Source organism: Myiozetetes cayanensis, unplaced genomic scaffold, assembly GCF_022539395.1.
Source record: "Myiozetetes cayanensis isolate MyiCay16 unplaced genomic scaffold, myiCay2020 scf1, whole genome shotgun sequence".
Taxonomy (NCBI): Eukaryota; Metazoa; Chordata; class Aves; order Passeriformes; family Tyrannidae; genus Myiozetetes; species Myiozetetes cayanensis.
In genome coordinates, this window is record NW_026086604.1 from 89,771,099 (window position 1) to 89,791,171 (window position 20,073).

Here is a 20,073-nt window from a genome sequence, read left to right on the forward strand (position 1 = left end):
AAGTCTGTATTTTTTTCTTAATTTGTTTCAGTGTTCCACCCCATTTTAGGGAATAGAATGTATATTTTAGTGTCTGATCAGTAGAAACTAACTTAAAAAATGGGAAACATTTTCTTGGGTGCTTTTGCTTTATGGTGTATTGTGTTTTTAACCCACGTGTTTCTCTACTATTTTTCTGTTTACAATCAGCTCTGCTACTGTCAGTCAGAAGACTGACATTAACACTTTTTAGTTTAAAAAACTATGCCATAGAAAATTACTTTGGTTTATATTTAATTTTTGCTATACAGCTTAAAAGCTCTGATACCATTCACTTTTCTTTCAGACTGAGGGCTCAGACCAGTGTTCCATGCCTGAGGACTTGGTGAGTAGGGGCTGTCCTCCTCATCCGTCTTAGAATATGAAATGAATCCTATAGCACGGCACTTTTTTTTTTTTTGTCCTTGGCCAATTATGTCAGTATTTATGCATTTTGCTCAGGAAGCTGCCAGACGCTATTTGCAACATTGCCTAGGGCCTTCTACTTTCTCATCCTTTTCCTTACCATACCAACTAGCCTTCAAGTGGTTTGTGGTGTCTTTGAGTTGTGGCCCTTTGATTCAAGGTTTACTCCTAATTCTCATTTTTGATCAGGCAGAACAGTTGCCAGCTTTCAAATAAAATTCCTCATCCTAAAATTTCCTTGTCTTTCTATCTTTAGTCAAACTAGTCTCCTCTTTTTGAAGACTGCAAGAGAACATCTAAACATGTTTTCTCTCTCCTCTCCCTCATAATACAACATATATGTTGGTGTTTCAAGGGGATCATGTAACCCTGCATTTCAGATTTCGTGTGATCTGATGTTCAATAAGCTAATGTGGACAAGTGTACCTGAGGTACCTCTATCCCAGGGAACATATTCAGGCTTATTGTTGACTCTTGTAGAAGCTTTGTGGCTTTGTTTCCTTAATGCATGTTTACTTGTAAATTAAGGCAGAATCATTAGCATTTCTTAGGGTTTTAAAAGGTCTTTGGTGGGAATAGGAGAATCTAAATTAAATTGATCAGTTGGTGTAGACTTTTCTAAGTTCAGATTTCTGGATGCATAAATGACTGCAAATGTTTTATAAAAGGCATAAGGCATAGATGTGTTATGGCATGTCTCATCTGTTTTGCTTTCCACGTGGTTGTGGACTTTGTGAAGTTTCAGCTCCGTTTCTGAGGAAGAGATCAATACTAGAGGTTTTCTGTGTCAGGCTGAGGAAGGGGAAAGAGGGAGAGAAAATGTCTTTATGACTTACAATTCTGAGATTGGTACTTCTAGTGCTTTTTGATCTCAGTTTTGGAGGGAGGGGGGAGAATGGTTCATTTTCCAACGTTTTCAAAGTACTGACGTGTTCTCTTCTCCCCTCTTTCCTTCACTTCTCCGCTTGGCCAGAGAGTGGCTGAAGTTTCAGACCATTGGTGGTACTCCATGCTCATACTCCCTCCTTTGCTGAAAGACAGTGTGGCAGCTCCCTTTCTAGCTGCATATTATCCAGACTGCGTGGGCATGAGTCCATCCTGTACCAGCACTAATCGGTTACCTGGTGAATCCAACCTTGTGAAGTTAGAGCACTTAAAGAGCGTGCCTAATTTGACTGGTAAGGGCCATCTGCAGGGCTCTGTTGCTTAAATAGGTGTGATAAATTTTGCCATTTAGCTGAGTTCAGAAGGCACATAATTCTGATTCAGAATACCTGGTCTGTTCTCAGCACTAATACACACACTCTGTGTGATTCCCTCTGTACTTCTTCGATGCCATTTACTAATTTCTAAGATAAAGGTAATACATTTCCTATGGCATTTCTTTAGGGAGTAAGCATAGACTGCATAGTCTTTTTGTGTACCACCTGTAATTTGTTTATAGAAACAGGAAATTAACATGTGAGTACTTAAAGACTGTTTGCATTCTTAAGGAAATGAAGATGTATAAAAAAACCCCAGGATTCTGCTAGTTTTGATATTGTGGATCTTTGGGGCTTTGGAAAAAAGGATTTGATTTCTTAAGGCACTCAGATTCTGTTTAGGTTATTGTTTTTTGCTAGTGACAGCTCTGAGAGCAACAACTTGGGAGTGCAGATTTGCAGAATAGGTCAGGCAAGGAGAAAGGTAATTCAGGATTCTCATACTCATCTCAAGAGAGTTCTTTGAGGGAAGTTCAGATTCTGTATTGTCTTAGCAGGCTTTGCTCTCCTTAGGGCCTGAAAATAAATCTGTTCATCTGTTCAACAGATATTTATCTGCTTAGCAGAAAACATTTTACAGAGCTACCAAAATCTGCACGTGGAAGATGATTACTTTTAGTTACTATCCACTCTGGGCAGTACTGGGAGTTGAAGAAATGAGTTCAGAGTGCTGCCTGAGCCTGTACAGTGATGCTAGACCTCAGACTTGAATTTAGGTCCTATTCCTTGTTGGACTCGTCTTGGCATCGGAGCTCACATACTGTTTCTTTGACAAAACAGCTCTGATAGGTCCAAGGTGTAGCCATCAGGCAGCAGGACAGTAATTAGTGCTGCACAGCCTAGAGGGCAGGAGAGAGAAGAGCAGTATAAATGGAATCACTCTGGAGGTGGCTAGAGACTGGAAAGCTTCCCTACTTGTTTATCTGCTTGAGGTCAATGGATCATCTTAGAGGGAAAAGGATGTAATGAAGATATGACTAGTGGCTGGTGTGTCTTTATTCAGTTGCAGGCATGAACAAGTATTTCCAGCCTTTTTACCAACCCAACGAATGTGGGAAAGCACTTTGTGTGAGGCCGGATGTCATGGAACTGGATGAGCTCTATGAGTTCCCAGAATATTCACGAGACCCTACCATGTACTTGGCACTGAGAAACTTGATTTTGGCTCTGTGGTACACAAACTGCAAGGTAAGAGATGCTGATAGTTAATTTGTTTGTTTAGAAATAATAGCAACTTTTCTGGGATGTGAACTCTCTTCTTAGGGATTGAACTCTCTTCTTAGATGTCTTTTCGTGCACCAGAAAAATTGCTCCCATATTTTTGAGAATCCATTCTAAGACTGGCTGTTTTTTGGGGGTGTTTGGGGTTGAGGTGTCTTTTTTGTTTGGTTGGTTTATTTGTTTGTGGTTTTTTTTAGATTTAATGCATAGAAGATTCTTTTGCTGTAGAATACAAAAGTTTTTAAAGTACTAAAACTCTACTGTGTCTGCCCAGCTGTCTAACTTTTTAAAGGGATGCTTAAGCACTTCTAAATAGTGTTTGTGTATGCTTTATGATTTTTTTTTCCCACCTCACTGTTGGACAGGTGATTGTCTTTTTACTTAGGCTAATTCTATGACATGGTCTTAAGTAGGGCTGCTGAAGTTTCACATACCATAGCTTTCTGATATGGATGTCTGCATTTATGTGAAGGTTTTGGATATTAATCTATTTTTTACTTGGAATGCCATTGTGAGCATTGCCACCACATAGATTCGTTTTGCAAACAGGAATCCATTTCAATACCATTCTTGTACTAATGAAACACACCATGGAGTTTGTGGGAGCATCTTGTAGACTCATTTGTTTTTATTCCATGTTAATCTCAGTAAATTGTTACCTTACTGTGTAAAACTGGCTAGCAAGAAATTTCCAGATTTTGAAATGCTCTCAGAAGCCTGAATCATGATTTTTTTACCACATTTTACAGTTTAAATATGATGTAACCACATGATAAAATGGCATATTAGAAAATCAACATTTTTCTACTCTTTGTTTCTCCTTTGCAGGAGGCTCTTACCCCTCAAAAATGTATCCATCATATCATTGTTCGGGGGCTTGTGCGTATTCGCTGTGTACAGGAAATGGAGAGGATACTTTATTTTATGACAAGGAAAGGGCTAATCAATACAGGGCTTTTGTCAGTCAGTTCTGACCAGTACCTTCTTCCTAAGGAATACCACAATGTAAGTTGCTGTAATAATCCCTACATTATTAGCGTTATAAAACTATATGGTATATATAATTTTTTTTTGTTGTTCTGGATTTTTTCTCATTTGCCTAAATGGCTGGAATGATAAGCAAAAGTACATCTAAAAGGTAACACATGGCAAGTTTTTCACATTGTTCCTATATGCCTTCAGTGGTTATGGAAGCTACAGACACTAAACTCTTCCCAACAAGGATTTTTTTCCCTGCTAAAATCTGTGGAATTTAGTTCTATGGATTTGTGCTTCCCATGAGCTGTTCAGATGGATGAGAACTGTGTGAAAAATACACAACATCCTTAGGTTCTTCTTGTGGCTTAACCCTATAATACACCTCTGCTCCCATAGATGAGGCAACTCCTATTCCATGTTGGTTTGCAAGAGCTATGATTAAAGAGTACATGTCGATGACTAGCAATTTGGTTGACAGCACCCAAAACTTACCAAATGAATGTATTCTGTAATGGAATACCTTCTAGAAATTCTAAGATGATTACATTTAGAAAGTGTATTTGTATATGTTTTTAATTTATAAGATAGTTTTTACTGGTCAACTCAATCTAAGATTGAAATCATTATAAGGTAAGTGTGATTCTTATCTGTTAACTTCAGTTAGATATTGCTACTTTTGTTACTGATAACTTCATCTGTTTCTCTTAAGAGAAACTGAGGCATCTTCTTTTGAAGTCCTTAAAAACTTTTAGCTATTTTCAAAGCTACCATTGATCTTTTTTCTATATTAAATGTGCTGTCATCTCTAAAAGTTATCATGGATTACTTCAGAGGACAAGAGAGCCTAGACTTCTGAAACCTACAGATATTTTTAACATTAGCAAGAAGAGAAATGAGAATGAAATGATAATTTCTATTTTAGTTCTAACTATTTTTATTTATTTAAATATTTTAATATTTTTTAGAAATCTGTCATTATTGTTGGGGCTGGTGCAGCAGGATTAGCAGCAGCTCGACAACTGCACAACTTTGGAATTAAGGTAAGAAGCTTTAGAGTATATTACCTAAAAAAATCAGACTTCCTCTGCTTTTAAAGTGTTTTTTATCAAAATGAAAAAAACCCTGCATTCTTGTTACAAACATGTATGTATAGGGTATCTTAATTAATTTATAAAATCTGGGGGTTTGCTGAATAAATCTGATGCTTAAAAACATCATTTATTTGTATCTACAATTTAACAAAGCATGCAGCATATATTTTATAGAGACACTACACCCAGATAATTGTGTTTAATAGTCTGTAGCATGACTTAAGCTCCAATTTTGAGATTTCCTGAATAGGTCTTTAGCTTTTTTAAAAAATAATGGTTGTTTCTAAAGTGACAGTTATCTCTGTATGTGTATATCCCAAAGGGTAACCCTTAAAAGACAATTTAAATGCATAAATTAACTACAAAGGATCCACAAATGAAAATGAAGTGTTAAGATTGTTAGCATTGCTGGTGTTTTTTTGTGTTTTGTTTTCTCCTTTGCTCTGGAGTTGAACAGATATGTTTAATATAATTAAATATTACAATTTACTAAGCTGCATTTTGCCATAGGTCATTGTCTTAGAAGCTAAAGACAGAATCGGTGGCCGAGTGTGGGATGATAAGACGTTCACAGGAGTCACTGTTGGAAGAGGTGCACAAATCGTCAATGGATGTGTCAACAACCCAGTGGCACTAATGTGTGAGCAAGTGGGTTCCCTGCAGTGGTCATACGTTATCACTAGTGAAAAACTGTTGTTAAAGCCAGGTTCAGGTGGCTGGGTAAGGGTGGGAGTCCTTTTTTGTGATGTGATTTAAACACCGGTCCTGCCTTGTAAGTAAACTCCATGTTGCTATTATAGCTTTGATAACAGGTGGGAATGGAGAAGGGCTGTAGAATGGTTTCAAGCACATTATGTAAAGTAAAGCAAGGTGGCACCAGCTTCAGAACCACTTTTTTCCCCTTTCCTTAAGATATCATGTAAAAGGACCTCAGCAGAGTTCCTTAGGGCTGAGAAAGGCTTTACTGTGGGAGGCTATTGCTTCTGTGACAGACTTGCCGTTGCTGTGCCTTGACATTTCTAGTTGAATTCCACGCAAGTTAAGATTAATATGCCTAACAACTACTGATGTAAACATGCTGCAGTTCAATTTCTTTAAAAGTTGTTATTATTTGCTGGTTTGGTTTAGGTTTTTTCGAGGCAGGCAGCTGAATTTCTCCAAGTGGAACCTGAGTACGGACTTTGTTCAGAGATGCGTGCGAATCCAGCCCATGCCATTTTGAATGCTTAGTTGCTCTATAGTGTCATGAGGAAACTTTTATTTTTTAAAAAATCATGTTTTATTTATTAGGTGAGGAACAATGACTTTTGTAATGCACTTTGAGTACTCCTCCCTTTGTGATCATTTAATGTCATCTTTCATTGGAAGTACAACTGTATCTTGAGATCTGCAGGGGTGACCAACAGCCTAGAGAGATGTGAGGATATGTGACAGACACTGGAGCACGCCCTAAGTAACAAGGCACTAGGAAGAAATTAGCACTATGTTCAAGCTATTTTCTCCGGACTGACTCTGTAGAACATAAAAACGTCTTTATTCTGATTTAGCTCTGTTGTGTTTGATGCAAGTTGGACAAGCAAAGCAAGGTATTAGACTTAATTCCAAATAATTTCTTTCTTTGCTTGGTTGTTAATAAAATTGGTGGTAACCAGCAAGCAATATCCTGTCAGTTCCTGAATTCAGGGAACTGTTTAGGGCTCAGGCACCAGGAAGTTGTAGAAAGGAGCTTACTTTAACTGTGATTTAGACAATAAATTGAGGTAGAAGTAAAGGAGACTGGTTCATCATGTTTGATTACCAGACTTTGCATCTCTGTACTAGCCCCTGGCCTGATAGCAAAGTTGGAGAGGAAGTTTCCATGAATCCCCAATAAAGAAAAGGGTGCAAAAGTGGGAGAAAATGATTTGTGAACAATTAACAGACAGAAGGATTCTTGTTATTCCAGTTTTAGGAAAACAAGAGTTAATCTGACTATTTAAAGTTGTAGAAGTGCTTTAAGTGGTATTACTTAAGTCTGAGGGATTCATCTTATTTAAAATAACTTTGAGCAGGATAGGCACTGTAGTTTTTCCATCCTTAAAAAAAGAAATAAAATGTCTCTTTCTTAAGCTTGGCATTAAAATGCACAAACTAGGGGAGAAATGTGACTTGATCCAGGAAGGCGGAAGGATAACAGATCCCACTATTGATAAACGCATGGACTTTCATTTCAATGCCATCCTAGATGTCGTCTCTGAGTGGAGAAAAGATAAAACCCAACATCAAGACGTTCCTCTTGGTGGTAAGTGGGAGATGTACTGCAAAGTGAAGATGTTGGCTGAGTTCATAGTTTTTATATTAAACTGACTCTTACATCAGACGTTTTTAAAAGTGCATATCTGACCTTAAATCCAAGGGACTTCTCAGTAGTATCTTGTTTTCATGATGGAGCTTCTTCAATACAACTAGAGGCACTAGCAGTTCGAAAGACTTGCTTCTGGCTGAAGCAGGCCATAGCTAGCTGTAAATCTTATACATTTTGACTAATCTGCCTAAAAAAGAGCCTGATCAAAGCCTTCTGCCGGCAAGAATAGTCCCATCTCCATTGGTAACGCCTCCCACCACACTTCCAGCGTGCAAGCTCATCAGCAAAAAATAAACTTGCTCAGAAATGTTTGCCTCCCAAACCTCTTCAGCACGGATTCTGCAAGACAGAATTAGCAACTCCTATGTTCTTCAGTGAATTCTGGATCCAATTTCTCAGCTCTTTTGATTTTGTAAAAAATTATCAGGATTTATTTGCAAGTATCCTCCATTATCATAAAGTGTATTTTACCTGAAATATCTTAACTGTATATTGATGATAGCTAAGCAATTAATTTCTCTTCGATCTCATCTGGCTAGCTCAGCTGTGCTGTTGCATAGCATGTTTAGTTTTCTCTTTTTTCTCAGCAATTTTAACCTCTATTTTTCCTGAAGCTATGTATTCTTGAACAAGATTTTACTAGGGAAACTTGTGATTAAACAACAAAGTTATACTTTGTCACTGGAAAGATCTTGTGGGTGGTGTTTTTTTGTTGTTTGTTTTTTGGTTTTGCCTTTTTGTTTGTTGTTTGTTTTTTGTTTTAAATTATTTATTTATTTCGACAGGAAGAAAAACATTTTTGTACAAATTAGCAATAAGCTTGAAAATCCTATGATATAGAGAATAGCGTGTTGAAATGCAGTAGGACTTATGATGAATTGTGATATATTCTTATTTTAAACGTGTTCTTTCACAGAAAAAATACAAGAGATCTATAAAGCCTTTATTCAGGAGTCTGGTATCCAATTCAGTGAGCTGGAAGAAAAAGTACTACAGTTCCATCTCAGTAATTTGGAGTATGCCTGTGGCAGCAATCTCTCTCAGGTGAGTTTTGACAGCTGTGTTCTGAAGTGGCTGAGCTCCACAGAAAAAGGGGTTGGAAGTAACATTGAGAAGTCACCTGATCCATTCCATGGCCCCAGAGGGAGAATCAGCTATCCCTACTGTTCCTCCATCCCTAACTTGTTCCTTAAAAGCACTAAGACACCAACTCCAGTACTGCCTTAGGTAATCTGATGGGAGTTCTTAATGTGCTTCCAGCAGGTTTCTCTTTAATGCTGAAGTGGAGAGTAGATGGTTAGTAGAGAGTAGGGCATTTTGCTGAGGTGCTGGGTGGTAGATTCACAGGAGAGTTACTCCTCCTCAGATGTTGTGTGTGACGTCTGCTTCTCAGTTCTGTGTTTGAAAACGGAGGTATTTCTCTACCCTGCTAGGTATCTTGAGAATAAATGCATTTAACTTCTGAAGTGTTCCAACACCCTGATGGTGGGCCCCAGTTCTCCACTCCTAGGTATTCTGTTGGCTATGTGATCCTTGGCTCTCCTCAAGACTTCAGTTTTAACCAAGCAGCTTCAGGAAATACCGAAGTTTGACGTTGTTTGCAGTGCATTATTTACTCTCTGCTTTTGCCACATTTAAAGATATTTAGGGTCAATTGTACTGTGGCAGTGGGACAGCTGATTGATACGTGCAGATGCACAAATCTGATCTGAACTGAGAAGCCCATAAGAACCTAACAAAAATCTGCAAGACAGTGCTGTACCATGGCAGTCAGTGGAAAATATTTTGATATGTCAAGTTTTCATACTCCACGAGCACTCAGGGGAAACAAGAAAGATCTGATCTTACCATTAATTTTAAAATTAAAATATGGAGTAAATGCAACTGCAGTGATAGGAATTGGCATTTAGGAATTACTTCAGACTTTTCACTGCTAAGTGGTAATTGCTTAGTGCAAATTCCACTGTTTCACTACCTGTAAGTTTGCAGGGGTTGGGGGAGAAGACCAATGAAAGCTATCATGGAGAAACCTCCAAAGTGACAGAAAAATTCCGTTGAGTTTTTTTTAGTGTCTTATTTTCCGCTTCATGTTCGGAAATAAGGTATTTCCATTTTTATATGAAGTCCTAAGGCTGTAAAATCTGATTTCTTTGCTGGATACAGACAACTGAAATAAATACACTGCCATCCACCTGGATTTTTGTACAACTTTGCTTGTTTTCTCTTCCAAGCAGAACTATAAACTACCTGCTAGTGAGCAACCCATGTTATGATTGCTCTTAATCCAGCAATTCATATGTTGTACAGTAGCACTAGGTAAATAAGCAATTTGATTTTGTCAGCGTTGCCATAAATTCTGGTGATACACTTCTTTTCCCACTTGCTAAGGGGACTTTTGCTAGTACCCATGTCCCCTCACCAGTAGCAATAGCTATTTATGTTCTGTTCACAGGTATCTGCACGCTCATGGGACCACAATGAATTTTTTGCCCAGTTTGCTGGAGATCACACTCTTCTAACTGTGGGATATTCAACTGTGATTGAGAAGTTGGCAGAAGGGCTGGACATCCAGCTGAATTTCCCAGTGAGTCTGGAAGCAGAGCCTGTCTTGAATTGCTTTTAAGCACTCAGTCATATCTAGGTATTCTTTTGGACCAGGCAAATCTGGGCCTGTGATTATGTCAACTTGTCTTCGGAAAAAAAAAAAGAGGACGATTTCCATGTTTCTGGAAATCCTCTTAGAGGACTGTCAGTACTTAAATACTATGATATGATGATCTTATGTGTTAGAATTGTGATGATTTTTCTTTTTCATCTTCCGTGGACGCTAATTTTTGTCTTTCAGTATTTCTCTGGAAATATTGGAAGTTTCTCACTTTCTAGTTTGCAGATTGGTGTTATATTAGCTATTCTTGTTGGAATTTGCATTGCATGTTGTACATTTTGTAGTATAATCTTTCTGTTTGTCTTTCAATAGGTACAGAGTATTGACTATTCTGGTGAAGAAGTACATGTCACTACTGCAGATGGAACAGTGTGGACAACACAAAAGGTATCCAATATGCTTCAAGATAAAGTATTTTAGGGAATACACAGTACATGTCCTTTTTGTCTTTTTTTTTTTTTTTTTCGCTTTCAGAAGACTTTAGTCCAGTTTGTCCCCACTCAAAGATGAATACTCATGTATTCTCGTGACCTGTTTTTGGGTGTCCTAGAGCCTAATTTTTGGTGAGCATGCTTGAGGTTTTTGATTACAAGCTGATTTGAAGAATTAAGTACTATAAAGTTAGTATTAAAAATGTGAAGTAATTAGATTTTTATCTGGTTTTTGAAGTGACATTTTTCTTATCTAGTTGCATTCCCTGCTCATTTAGGATTTGAATTTACCCCATTTTGGATGTGAAGCTGCCCGGTTAAAATCTGCACTTTGATATGCATGATTTGACAATCCATATATTTCAGTTTCCCTTATTGCCTGTATTCCCACCTTCTTCATGCTGAGCAGTTTAGCTTTTAGTAATTTTTAAAATGATACATAAGCTTGATAAAATTGGGTTGACATCAACAGTGTTACTGAGCATATTTTCAAGAGAAGGGATCTGTGAAGGAATTAAAGCCAAACCAAAATACTGACCATCTCTCCTTTCAAAAAGACAGTTTTGTTAATCTGAAAGCCATTGACTATCATTTGCAGGAAGTATTAGTAGAATGATTAGCCACTCTGATACAAGCAGTTCAACAGACTATGACTTAACATCAGTGAACTGTGGGATCTGTTCTCACCTGAATGTAAGGCATGTGTTTCCCATTAATGGGAACTAACACCAGACACTAATCTAGAAATGTTTGGTGAGTTATTACGCTGCATCGTACAAGAATAATCCAAGATATTAATAGGATGCTGTGAGGCTTAAGTGCAGTGTTCAGGTTTTGCTATTGTTGTGATTGTAGCTATTTCTTTCAGGTATTAGTGACTGTACCACTGGCCCTTCTTCAGAAAAATGCCATTCAGTTTAATCCTCCACTATCAGAAAAAAAGATTAAAGCCATTAATAGTTTGGGAGCAGGAGTCATTGAGAAGGTAAGTGATCTTATATTATCTTTAGTTTTCTTTTCATAGAAACATTGGCTGTTTTGTCCCTCCTGCTTTTGCAAAGAATACTGAAAGTATTTGACCGGTGTAAAATCTCCGTACCCTTTCCCAGTGCAAAAACACAGCCTTCCCTGTAACAGAGTAATGTCAGAAACAGGATGTATACCAAAGCTGAAATTTAAAGGCAAGATTCAGAAATTTCCAACAGAGGATGGGGATCACTTAAGTACTACATTAGGTTTGCCAAAAAATCTGCTGAATTTCTTGAGTATTTTACACAGTGAGTTTCATTGTGAATTTGATAGTTTGTGCATTTGCAATTTATGAGATTAGCATTTTTTTTCTTTGCCTGTCCCCCTTGGAGAACAGGCCCACGTATTCTCTGTTGAGACTCACAGAACTATGTGTCTCTAAATGAGTGGAAACAGGAAAGAAAAAGATTTAGAAGAACATGTACCATATCCCATTATAAGTTTTGCGATATCAAAAGGTTTAATTCTATCTTTCTCTCTCTCCTTCTAGATTGCCTTGCAGTTTCCTTACAGATTTTGGGACAGTAAAATTCAAGGAGCTGATTTTTTTGGTCACGTTCCACCCAATTCTAGCCAACGTGGGCTCTTTAGTGTTTTCTATGATATGGATCCGGAGGTATGATAGGCTAGCTGTATTTTCTGTTGGCCCTTCAGAAATGCACTTTGGATTCTAGGTGCAATAATTACTGAAAAATGAAATTTTTCTTCTTCCCCCCACCTTTGCTACTGTTAAAAGCAGTGGAAGCAGTGTTATTTATCAAGGAAAAGATGATTGATACTTTGTTGTAATAAATGGGAATGTTTTCCATTGTTTGGATACAAAGTAATATACAAATATACAAAGCAAGTACATTCTCTAGCTATCCTGAAAATAAGTGTCTAATACCTTACTTTAGATCTACCAATGTGGGAAAAAGTCTGCCCCTCACTTCCAGTTTAGGACTTCTGTTTTGCTTATTTAAATCAGCTAAAAACCCTGTTAAAAAGATCATTCTGGCTTACTAACACTTAACAGGCTTGCAGTAGCCTGAATAACTCTGTGCAATAGCAGAAGAAAAGACAAACACCAAGTTTTGCATGAAACTGAGGTCTCAGGTCAGTCCCAAACTCATGAATTTCAAAGCAAATTCAAACCAGTGCACTGACATCATGTTTCTCTTCTCTGCCAAGGGATGTCCAAGCAGACACATCACATATTTATATTATACCTTTTCATACCTTTCCAACAACTTCTGCTTACTACTTTGCAGCAATTAAAAGGCCATTTTGTAACCTTATGTTTTACTTCAAAAGGAAACCATCCTGTGAAAACTGTGCTCTGTTACTACATTATTTGTACTTGCATACAACTTTGATTGAATGAGTTTTCTCCAGTACTTTTAAGCTCATTCTACACGAGGTTCAGTGTGTTGGTGCTGTCCAGAAACACTAGACATAATTCTTATTTCCTTGATAACTATTCCCTGCTAGTTATCAAGTTAAGTAACAGAAGAATTGCCTTATATAAACAAGAGACGGAGTGTTCTTTAAAGGAGTTGAGAACCTGTGTGCTCTTCCATAGTCACCACTTCATCTCTAAAACTTCTGCATGCTAGCAGATATCTTGAAGTGGAACAAAATATCAGTAGACCTTTCATTTCTTGGTCCAAAATCTGCTGGTAAGAACTTAGTATTGGCCTAATCCAAAACATATCTAACCACTATTTAAATAGATTCTCTTTGTCATCACCATTTGAAAATGGAGTATAGCTGAGGTAGAAGTTTGGCAAGGAATGGGAGCTTAAGAGGTCACACAAAGAATAGCCCTATAAATGTAATTTTTTTTTGTATTGCCTTTAAATAGGCAGATAGGAAGTTTTCAGTTAATTCAGTAAGTTGTAAAAGGGGCTGACTGTAACAGATCTGTGAACAAGACATCAGAAGATGTAGTAATTTGAGCATAAATACTGTAGAATATGCACCCTTTATTCTAAGGAATCAAACTCACTTTCCTCTAGAACAAAAGTTACTTTGCAGCTGAAAATATCTTTGCAATACCAGCTAAAAGGGACTCTTCAAGAAATACTTAATAACCTAATGAGGTCTTGTTTTTAGGGCAAAGAAAGCATTTTAATGTCAGTGGTCACTGGAGATGCTGTGGCAACCATTAAGAATTTAGATGATCAACAAGTACTGCAACAGTGTATGACTGTACTCAGAGAGCTGTTTAAGGAGCAGGTAAGAGAAGCCTCTTATTAAGAGATGAATTAACTTGCCAACAGACATAAAGCTTTCAAATGTAGTACTTCATGGTGTATAGGAAAACCATTGACATTTTACCTGGAGGTATAGGCAAAGTTATCTTGCACAGGCCCTGCATCCTGATTGTAAAAAAACATTAGATAAAAAATTCTACCTTTTTTCCTTCCCTCAGATCATCATTCGGATAAAAACTAATAGGCAAATCAGAGAAATCTGGGGCATAACACTGTCACTTAGCAATGTTATTTGCATTCTACTCTAGAGACAGTAATGCTTCTGTTAATTTACTCAGAGCAGGTAGATCCCAAGGAATGATTGTGTTAATAATGTTCAGGGATGAGCTCTCAAGTTTTACTGATGTTTCAGATATTAGAATTAATGATCTTGGAGGAACTTCAGCATCTGAAAACTTAACTATTCCTAGAAAACATACTTTCAATAATGGCTTTATTGTTACTAGAACCACGTGCAATGGAAGTCCACATACCTGCTATTTTGGTCTCATGAGAACGTAGGTCTTTGTTTTTGGTGCCAGTGTGGTCTAGAAGAGTGATTTTGATGCCTGTCTCTGTGGTTTATAGCAGTTGTGAATTTCAGTCACTTGTCGACAATTCCAAAATCCAAGCAGGATTTTCAAAGGCAAGATGGCGTCCAGGGGTGTACCAGAACTTCTGGGATGCCTGTGAAACTTCCCATACTTGGCTAGTCATTGTCGGGATTGCTTGAGCTTTAGTCTCTCTAGTGCTGCCTGAATGTAACAGTCTATTTGTCAATACCAGATGTTCTGCAACAGGAAACCAGAGGTGCTTCTGTTTACTTGTTCTTGAGCTCCTCCAGAGGGGGCCGCAGCTGTAGTTGACAGCCTTCTTACAAGTGTTATCCAGGCTCTTTTTAGTAGAATTATGTGGAATTTGCATCCTGGGATGTGACAAAGAATACATGGTATTACTGTCATGGCTCAGCTGTGGACACTGAATTTCTGGTCTTTGTTTTCTCCCTGAACCTAGTTTTCAAGACAGCTTTTCCTGATCTTAGATAAGTTATCTTATTTCTCTCTGTTGGAATAAAATTATCTAGAAATTATCTAGCTAAAAGTAGCAAAGCATTATGCCTAGCCAAGACAGAATCACTTCTGTTATTCATATTAACATGTTGAATAATGTTATCAGTATTGTATTTGTTTACAAGATTATGTATGTATTTTGAGGATTTTTTTTTTTATCATGTGTAGTTCTAGGTATATTACAATACGGAGATTTGTTGCATTCAAAACAATGCAACTGTGATGTTTCAGGCATCAGGCAAATCTAGCCAAAAAAATTATCTTTGTGGTTAGTACTAAAATAAAAAAAATCAGAATTTAATTCCCAAATGCAATCTAGTCTGTATCTTAATACTACTCCATACTCTAAAAATTATAAGAAACTGTTTATGAGAAAAAGCTATGCAATTATGAACTTTTCTTTGCAGTGCATAACTTCTGTGTTAATTATGCAGGAGGTTCCTGACCCAGTGAAGTTTTTTGTTACCCGATGGAGCAATGACCCTTGGCTCCAGATGGCATACAGTTTTGTGAAAACAGGGGGCAGCGGGGAAGCTTATGACATTATAGCTGAAGACATACAAGGAAAAATTTTTTTTGCTGGTGAGGTAAGTATCTTTGTTACTGGCAACTAAGGTTATCAGGGAGCAGTTTCTTATGGAAGATTGTGTTTTGCTAAACACCACCATTAACCTAGAGGTAGTATATAAATATTCTGTTCTAATAGTTTTAGAAACAAATAACTTTTTTCTTTTTTTTTTTTTTTATAATACAGGCCACAAATAGGCACTTTCCTCAGACAGTTACAGGAGCTTACTTGAGTGGGGTTCGAGAAGCGAGCAAAATAGCAGCATTTTAAGTACTGAAGTTTTGTGTTTATAGATATATTTTTAATTGTTTTCTGTGGGTAAAATTATCTTCAAGTTTCCTATTGCTGCCTTTTTCCTATGTGGTACTTGAATAGTATATGGTACCTGAAGATAAAATCTTCATCTTCTCCTCTTTCTCCCCCCCACCCCATTTTTAAGCCCTGATGATACATATTGTTGGGGTTTTTTTTTCCAGCTAAGGTATTACTAGCAGGAGTCACATTGGAATCCCTGACCACAGCTTAAGGAAGAGGGCTTTTGTCGAGTCTTCTTCTGTATGGCTCAAGTCATGTTACTGTGAACCTTCATTTCAGAAGGTCAGATTAAAACAAGACTAAAAGTTATATACAGCATTAAAAATGCTGGCAGTTAGTTATGATGATGGGAATTTTCCACTAATTGTGCTTCTCAGGTTGATTATGCTCATAGGAGTTCATACAGGCTTCCAAGAGCCTGAATAGCCTAGAAAAATGCTATAATTATTGTAGGAAGGAACTCAACGATCAGTTTTCCCACTTGCAATCAATAAACTTTTCTATAATACTTTTTCATATTCTTAGCTTCACTAAGTGGGCTTTGGAATATGAAGTTTGTTCCTTTAATAAATGAGCTGGAACAGTTTACAGTGCAATCATAGAAAGGTTATTGTAGCTAAATAAAACTTGAAAAATTAATTTTTACATTACTTTTAAAAGCTTTGAAATATTCTCTGCTACTTATTCAGAGGAATTCTTGTTACAATAATAGGCTAGTATTTTAGATTTGCTCATTGCTTCTGGTCATGTAGAAACAGGACAGCTTAAAAATATTGTATTTCTATGATTATTTTGAAAACAAACTTCCAAATTCATTTGGGCTGAGTAGAGGAATTATCTACTAATTTGAGTGTACAGTGGGGGGTGAAGGACTAAACTCATTCAGCTTTTATATTAAAAAATAAGTGAAGATGAATGGGGAAAAATATTAACTCTTTTATGAAGGGCTGAAAGATGGTGGCTTGCACTTTGACTTGAAGTTTTTTTTTCTTATTAGAATATTATTAAAAAAAACAAATGGGAGTAATTCAGTAAAGGCTAAACATCTATCTAGTAACTTTTCCATGAGACAGAGGAGAAAATATTCTTTAACAGAAACAAGACAGACACAATCAGAATCTCTGTTGTAATACTGCTCCACTAAAATGGTATTAATGAAAAAAGAAATTAAAATCTACTTTTAGATCTCTTCCCTCATACCTTCCCTATAACCTCACTGTTATACAAACCCTCATGCTTTCTAAAATGAACATAAGCACTGATACTATTCACCCCCATTCTTCTGCATAGGCTTTTGTCTTTTTTTATTCTCTTCATTTAGGAATGACGTAGCAATTTAATGGGGTTTTTTTGGTGTTTTGGTTTTTTTTTTTTTTGAGTTCCAGTGCTTATTTCCATAAAGCTGTATCCTTGTTAAAAAACAGGCAACCTTAAGAAAAATCATAGAATCATAGAATGTTAAAGGTGTTGGAATGGACCTTAAAGATCACCTAGTCCCAACCCACCCTGCCATGGGCAGGGACACTTCTGACATGACCAGGTTGCTCAACGCCTTACCTAACCTGGCTTTGACCACCACCAGGGCCCTACTGAATAAATGCAATCCTTCTTTTCAAATATGTAATATTTTGGTTTTAGAGTAGCTGTGATATTGTTAAAAACCCTTTATTTAATCTCTAATTTCCAAGGTGAAGATGTTTATATAACCAGATGTTTTTCAGATATATATTCTGTTCTGCTTCTTAAAGCTGGGCTATATGAATTAATAGGAAGAGTGAATTTTTTCATAATTTTGCTCTACATAAATGCTAGTATGTACAGTTTTAAAGAATTTCCAAGTATTAAATTGTAATTTAAAGGCTACAAGAAGCAAGACAAAGCTCTCTGATGATAAAAAATAACCAGACATCAAATTTTTCTTTTGGTAGTCATTTGCACTTTGTTAATTTCATATATTACAGGCCACCTTGTGGCCTAACTTTGGGAAAGATTGAGAGCTATGTATGTTTTGAGTTCCCAGTTTCTTTCCCACTTTACCATATATGACAAATTATTAGCAGAGGAGCTTCTGGTGGTGGGAAAAAAGCTTATTACTATAAGCCCAAAACATTATATTCCGTGGCTGCTTCAGCTGACCTTGTTCAAAACTTCAGTCAGCTTATTAACATATAAACACGTCACATTTCAGGGAGGAATGGTCTGGGAAGTTTAGCTCAGCATCCTTTTCTGCAGTCCAAAGTTTGTGTGAACGTGCTTAATGGCATCCTGTTAATTCTTATTTGGGTTTTCAATCTACCTGCAACTTTGCAGGTAGATAAATGCTATATCCTAGAGAAGAGAGATGGACATGAACAAATACTGTCATATTTGGCTTTAGATGAGGCACACTTACAGCATTACAAAAATGCATAACAAATGATAAATTTAATCAATGGCCTAGTCTATTAATTATTTGTATATTATTTTGGTGCCAGGGCACTTAAACTGTGTTGTGCTGCACTTAATTTTGAGGAGTAACTAAAATAAGTATGTTCCATTTTAATTTACATTCACTTGAAATGTATAAGAACATCAGGCTGGTTCTGAGACTTCATTCTTTAATGTTGCCCAAATTTTTTGTTCATATCTATGTTAAAATTTATTTCAAGCATGTATGTATTTTGTGTTTAATTTATTCCCTCAAATAAAGAACTGGGGAATGTTTTCTTTGAGTAGATTTGTTTAAATGTTATTAAAAAAAAGATTTGAATGCAGAGCATGATCTGTTACAAATAAAATTCTTCTGTGTGACTATGTTATGGCAGCAGAATAAAACTGGAAAGTATTCACAGGACACCCCTGTTTTGGTTGTTTTGGTTTTGTTGGTGTTTTTTTTCTTTTTTCCTTTAATGAGTGGCTAAGCCTCCTTTTGTGTTACACTTGATACTGACTTAAAATTTCATTTTAGTATATTCCTACAGCTGGACACAATTCCTCAGAAGTGCTGCTTTACAGCCTTCCCTGAGCTCTAAGTACTAAGTCTGCCGTTCTTTGGACAATAACGTTTTCAGTGTCTTTTGCCTCAAAGTTTTATGAAGCAATTCAGAAGCTTGTATTAGATTATTTTCCTTAGCCAGAGGAAATTTAAGCTAAAGTGATAATTATTTAGAAGCACTGCCCAGAATTTAAAAATATCACTAGGGAACCATTTAATGCTTTTCACTGAATAAGTGTAGGGTGAACACTTTGTAGGATTGAGGTCCCAAAAGGTTCCTACTAGCACTATACCCCTGACTTCACACTCAAAACGTTTAAAGTAGAAACACTGACAAATTCTGATAACACTGACTTGAATGCTACATTGTTCCTCTCGAATGGGAGGTTAGGTGTTTATTTAGTCTAAGTCTGACTACAGAGGCCTTCAAAAAAAGTATTCCTACTGCTTTGAAAGTTTATTTCACCCACATGTAGGTCTGAACTAGTGAAAGCATTACTGTGGAGAAGATTCACTGCTTTTGCCTAACCATGTCGTACTTGGTGAACAGTTCAAATTATGTATCCTGAAGATGTGCTTTGTTCTTGAAATGCTAACTCACTACATCTCATACTGGTTTTGAAAAATGCTAACTTTATTCTAAGAATAACAATCTTTAAAATAGAAACAAAATACTGATGATGCTTTTTAAAATAATGTACAAATCAGAAGATGTCATCACACTCCTCAAAGAATGACAATCCATCAAGAAAACTCTGTAAGAGCATATTTTTTTCCTTTTAGTCCAGCTGTCTAAAACTTAGTACAACGATAAAAGTGAAATAGTGAATCTATACTAGCTGCAGTCCAGAACAAGGTCAGGTGAAAAGGCAGGGCAGGTTACATAATACTGCCATCCTCTTATCCCCAGAACCTCTGGAGATCATCTGGTACCAAAGCTGCTTCTTGGAACAGGGCCAACGCAGAGCTGGTTGCTCAGAGCTGAGGTTTGAGTATCTCCAACAACGGGGATTCCACAGCTCCTCCAGGCCCCATTTCTGTGTGTGACCACCCTCAAGGTGAAATTTCTCTTCCCCTAACAAATAACTGCAGTTTCCCTGGTGCCAGCTTGTGCCTGTCACCTCCTGTCCTCTCCCTCTGCACCTCCAAGCAGAGCCTGGCCCTGCCTTCCCCATACTCTCCCATTTGGTAGTTGCACACTGCAAGCATGATCCCCCTTCATGGATCTCTTCTTCAGGCTGAACAAGCCCAGCTCTCTCTGCCTTCCCTCCTCTACTCTGTGCTCCAGCCCCCTCATCATCTTGGTGACCCTGCCCTGGGCTCACTCCACAGCGTCCATGCCTGCCTTGCCCCAGGGAGCCCAAAGCTGGACACAGTGCTGCCAAGGTGGGCTCACTAAGTGCTGTACAGGAGGAACAGTCCCTTCCCTTAGCCTGTTGGCTCCACA

General features: G+C 37.3%; 1 protein-coding gene across 2 annotated transcripts in view; it reads left to right on the forward strand.

The window, feature by feature from the left end:
* Nucleotides 1-18,485, forward strand: part of KDM1B (lysine demethylase 1B) — a 26,784-nt gene extending 8,299 nt beyond the window's left edge. For both annotated transcript variants that reach the window (XM_050321056.1, XM_050321065.1), the window contains 15 exons: nt 326-364; nt 1,418-1,622; nt 2,710-2,894; nt 3,756-3,932; nt 4,871-4,945; nt 5,507-5,644; nt 7,106-7,277; nt 8,257-8,384; nt 9,793-9,924; nt 10,318-10,392; nt 11,305-11,421; nt 11,956-12,081; nt 13,560-13,682; nt 15,204-15,356; nt 15,524-18,485. In XM_050321056.1, coding sequence (XP_050177013.1) covers nt 326-364; nt 1,418-1,622; nt 2,710-2,894; nt 3,756-3,932; nt 4,871-4,945; nt 5,507-5,644; nt 7,106-7,277; nt 8,257-8,384; nt 9,793-9,924; nt 10,318-10,392; nt 11,305-11,421; nt 11,956-12,081; nt 13,560-13,682; nt 15,204-15,356; nt 15,524-15,607 — 1,929 coding nt within the window. In that variant the 3' untranslated portion in view covers nt 15,608-18,485. The remainder of the gene's footprint in view (nt 1-325; nt 365-1,417; nt 1,623-2,709; nt 2,895-3,755; nt 3,933-4,870; nt 4,946-5,506; nt 5,645-7,105; nt 7,278-8,256; nt 8,385-9,792; nt 9,925-10,317; nt 10,393-11,304; nt 11,422-11,955; nt 12,082-13,559; nt 13,683-15,203; nt 15,357-15,523) is intronic.
* The last annotated feature ends 1,588 nt before the right edge of the window (nt 18,486-20,073 follow it).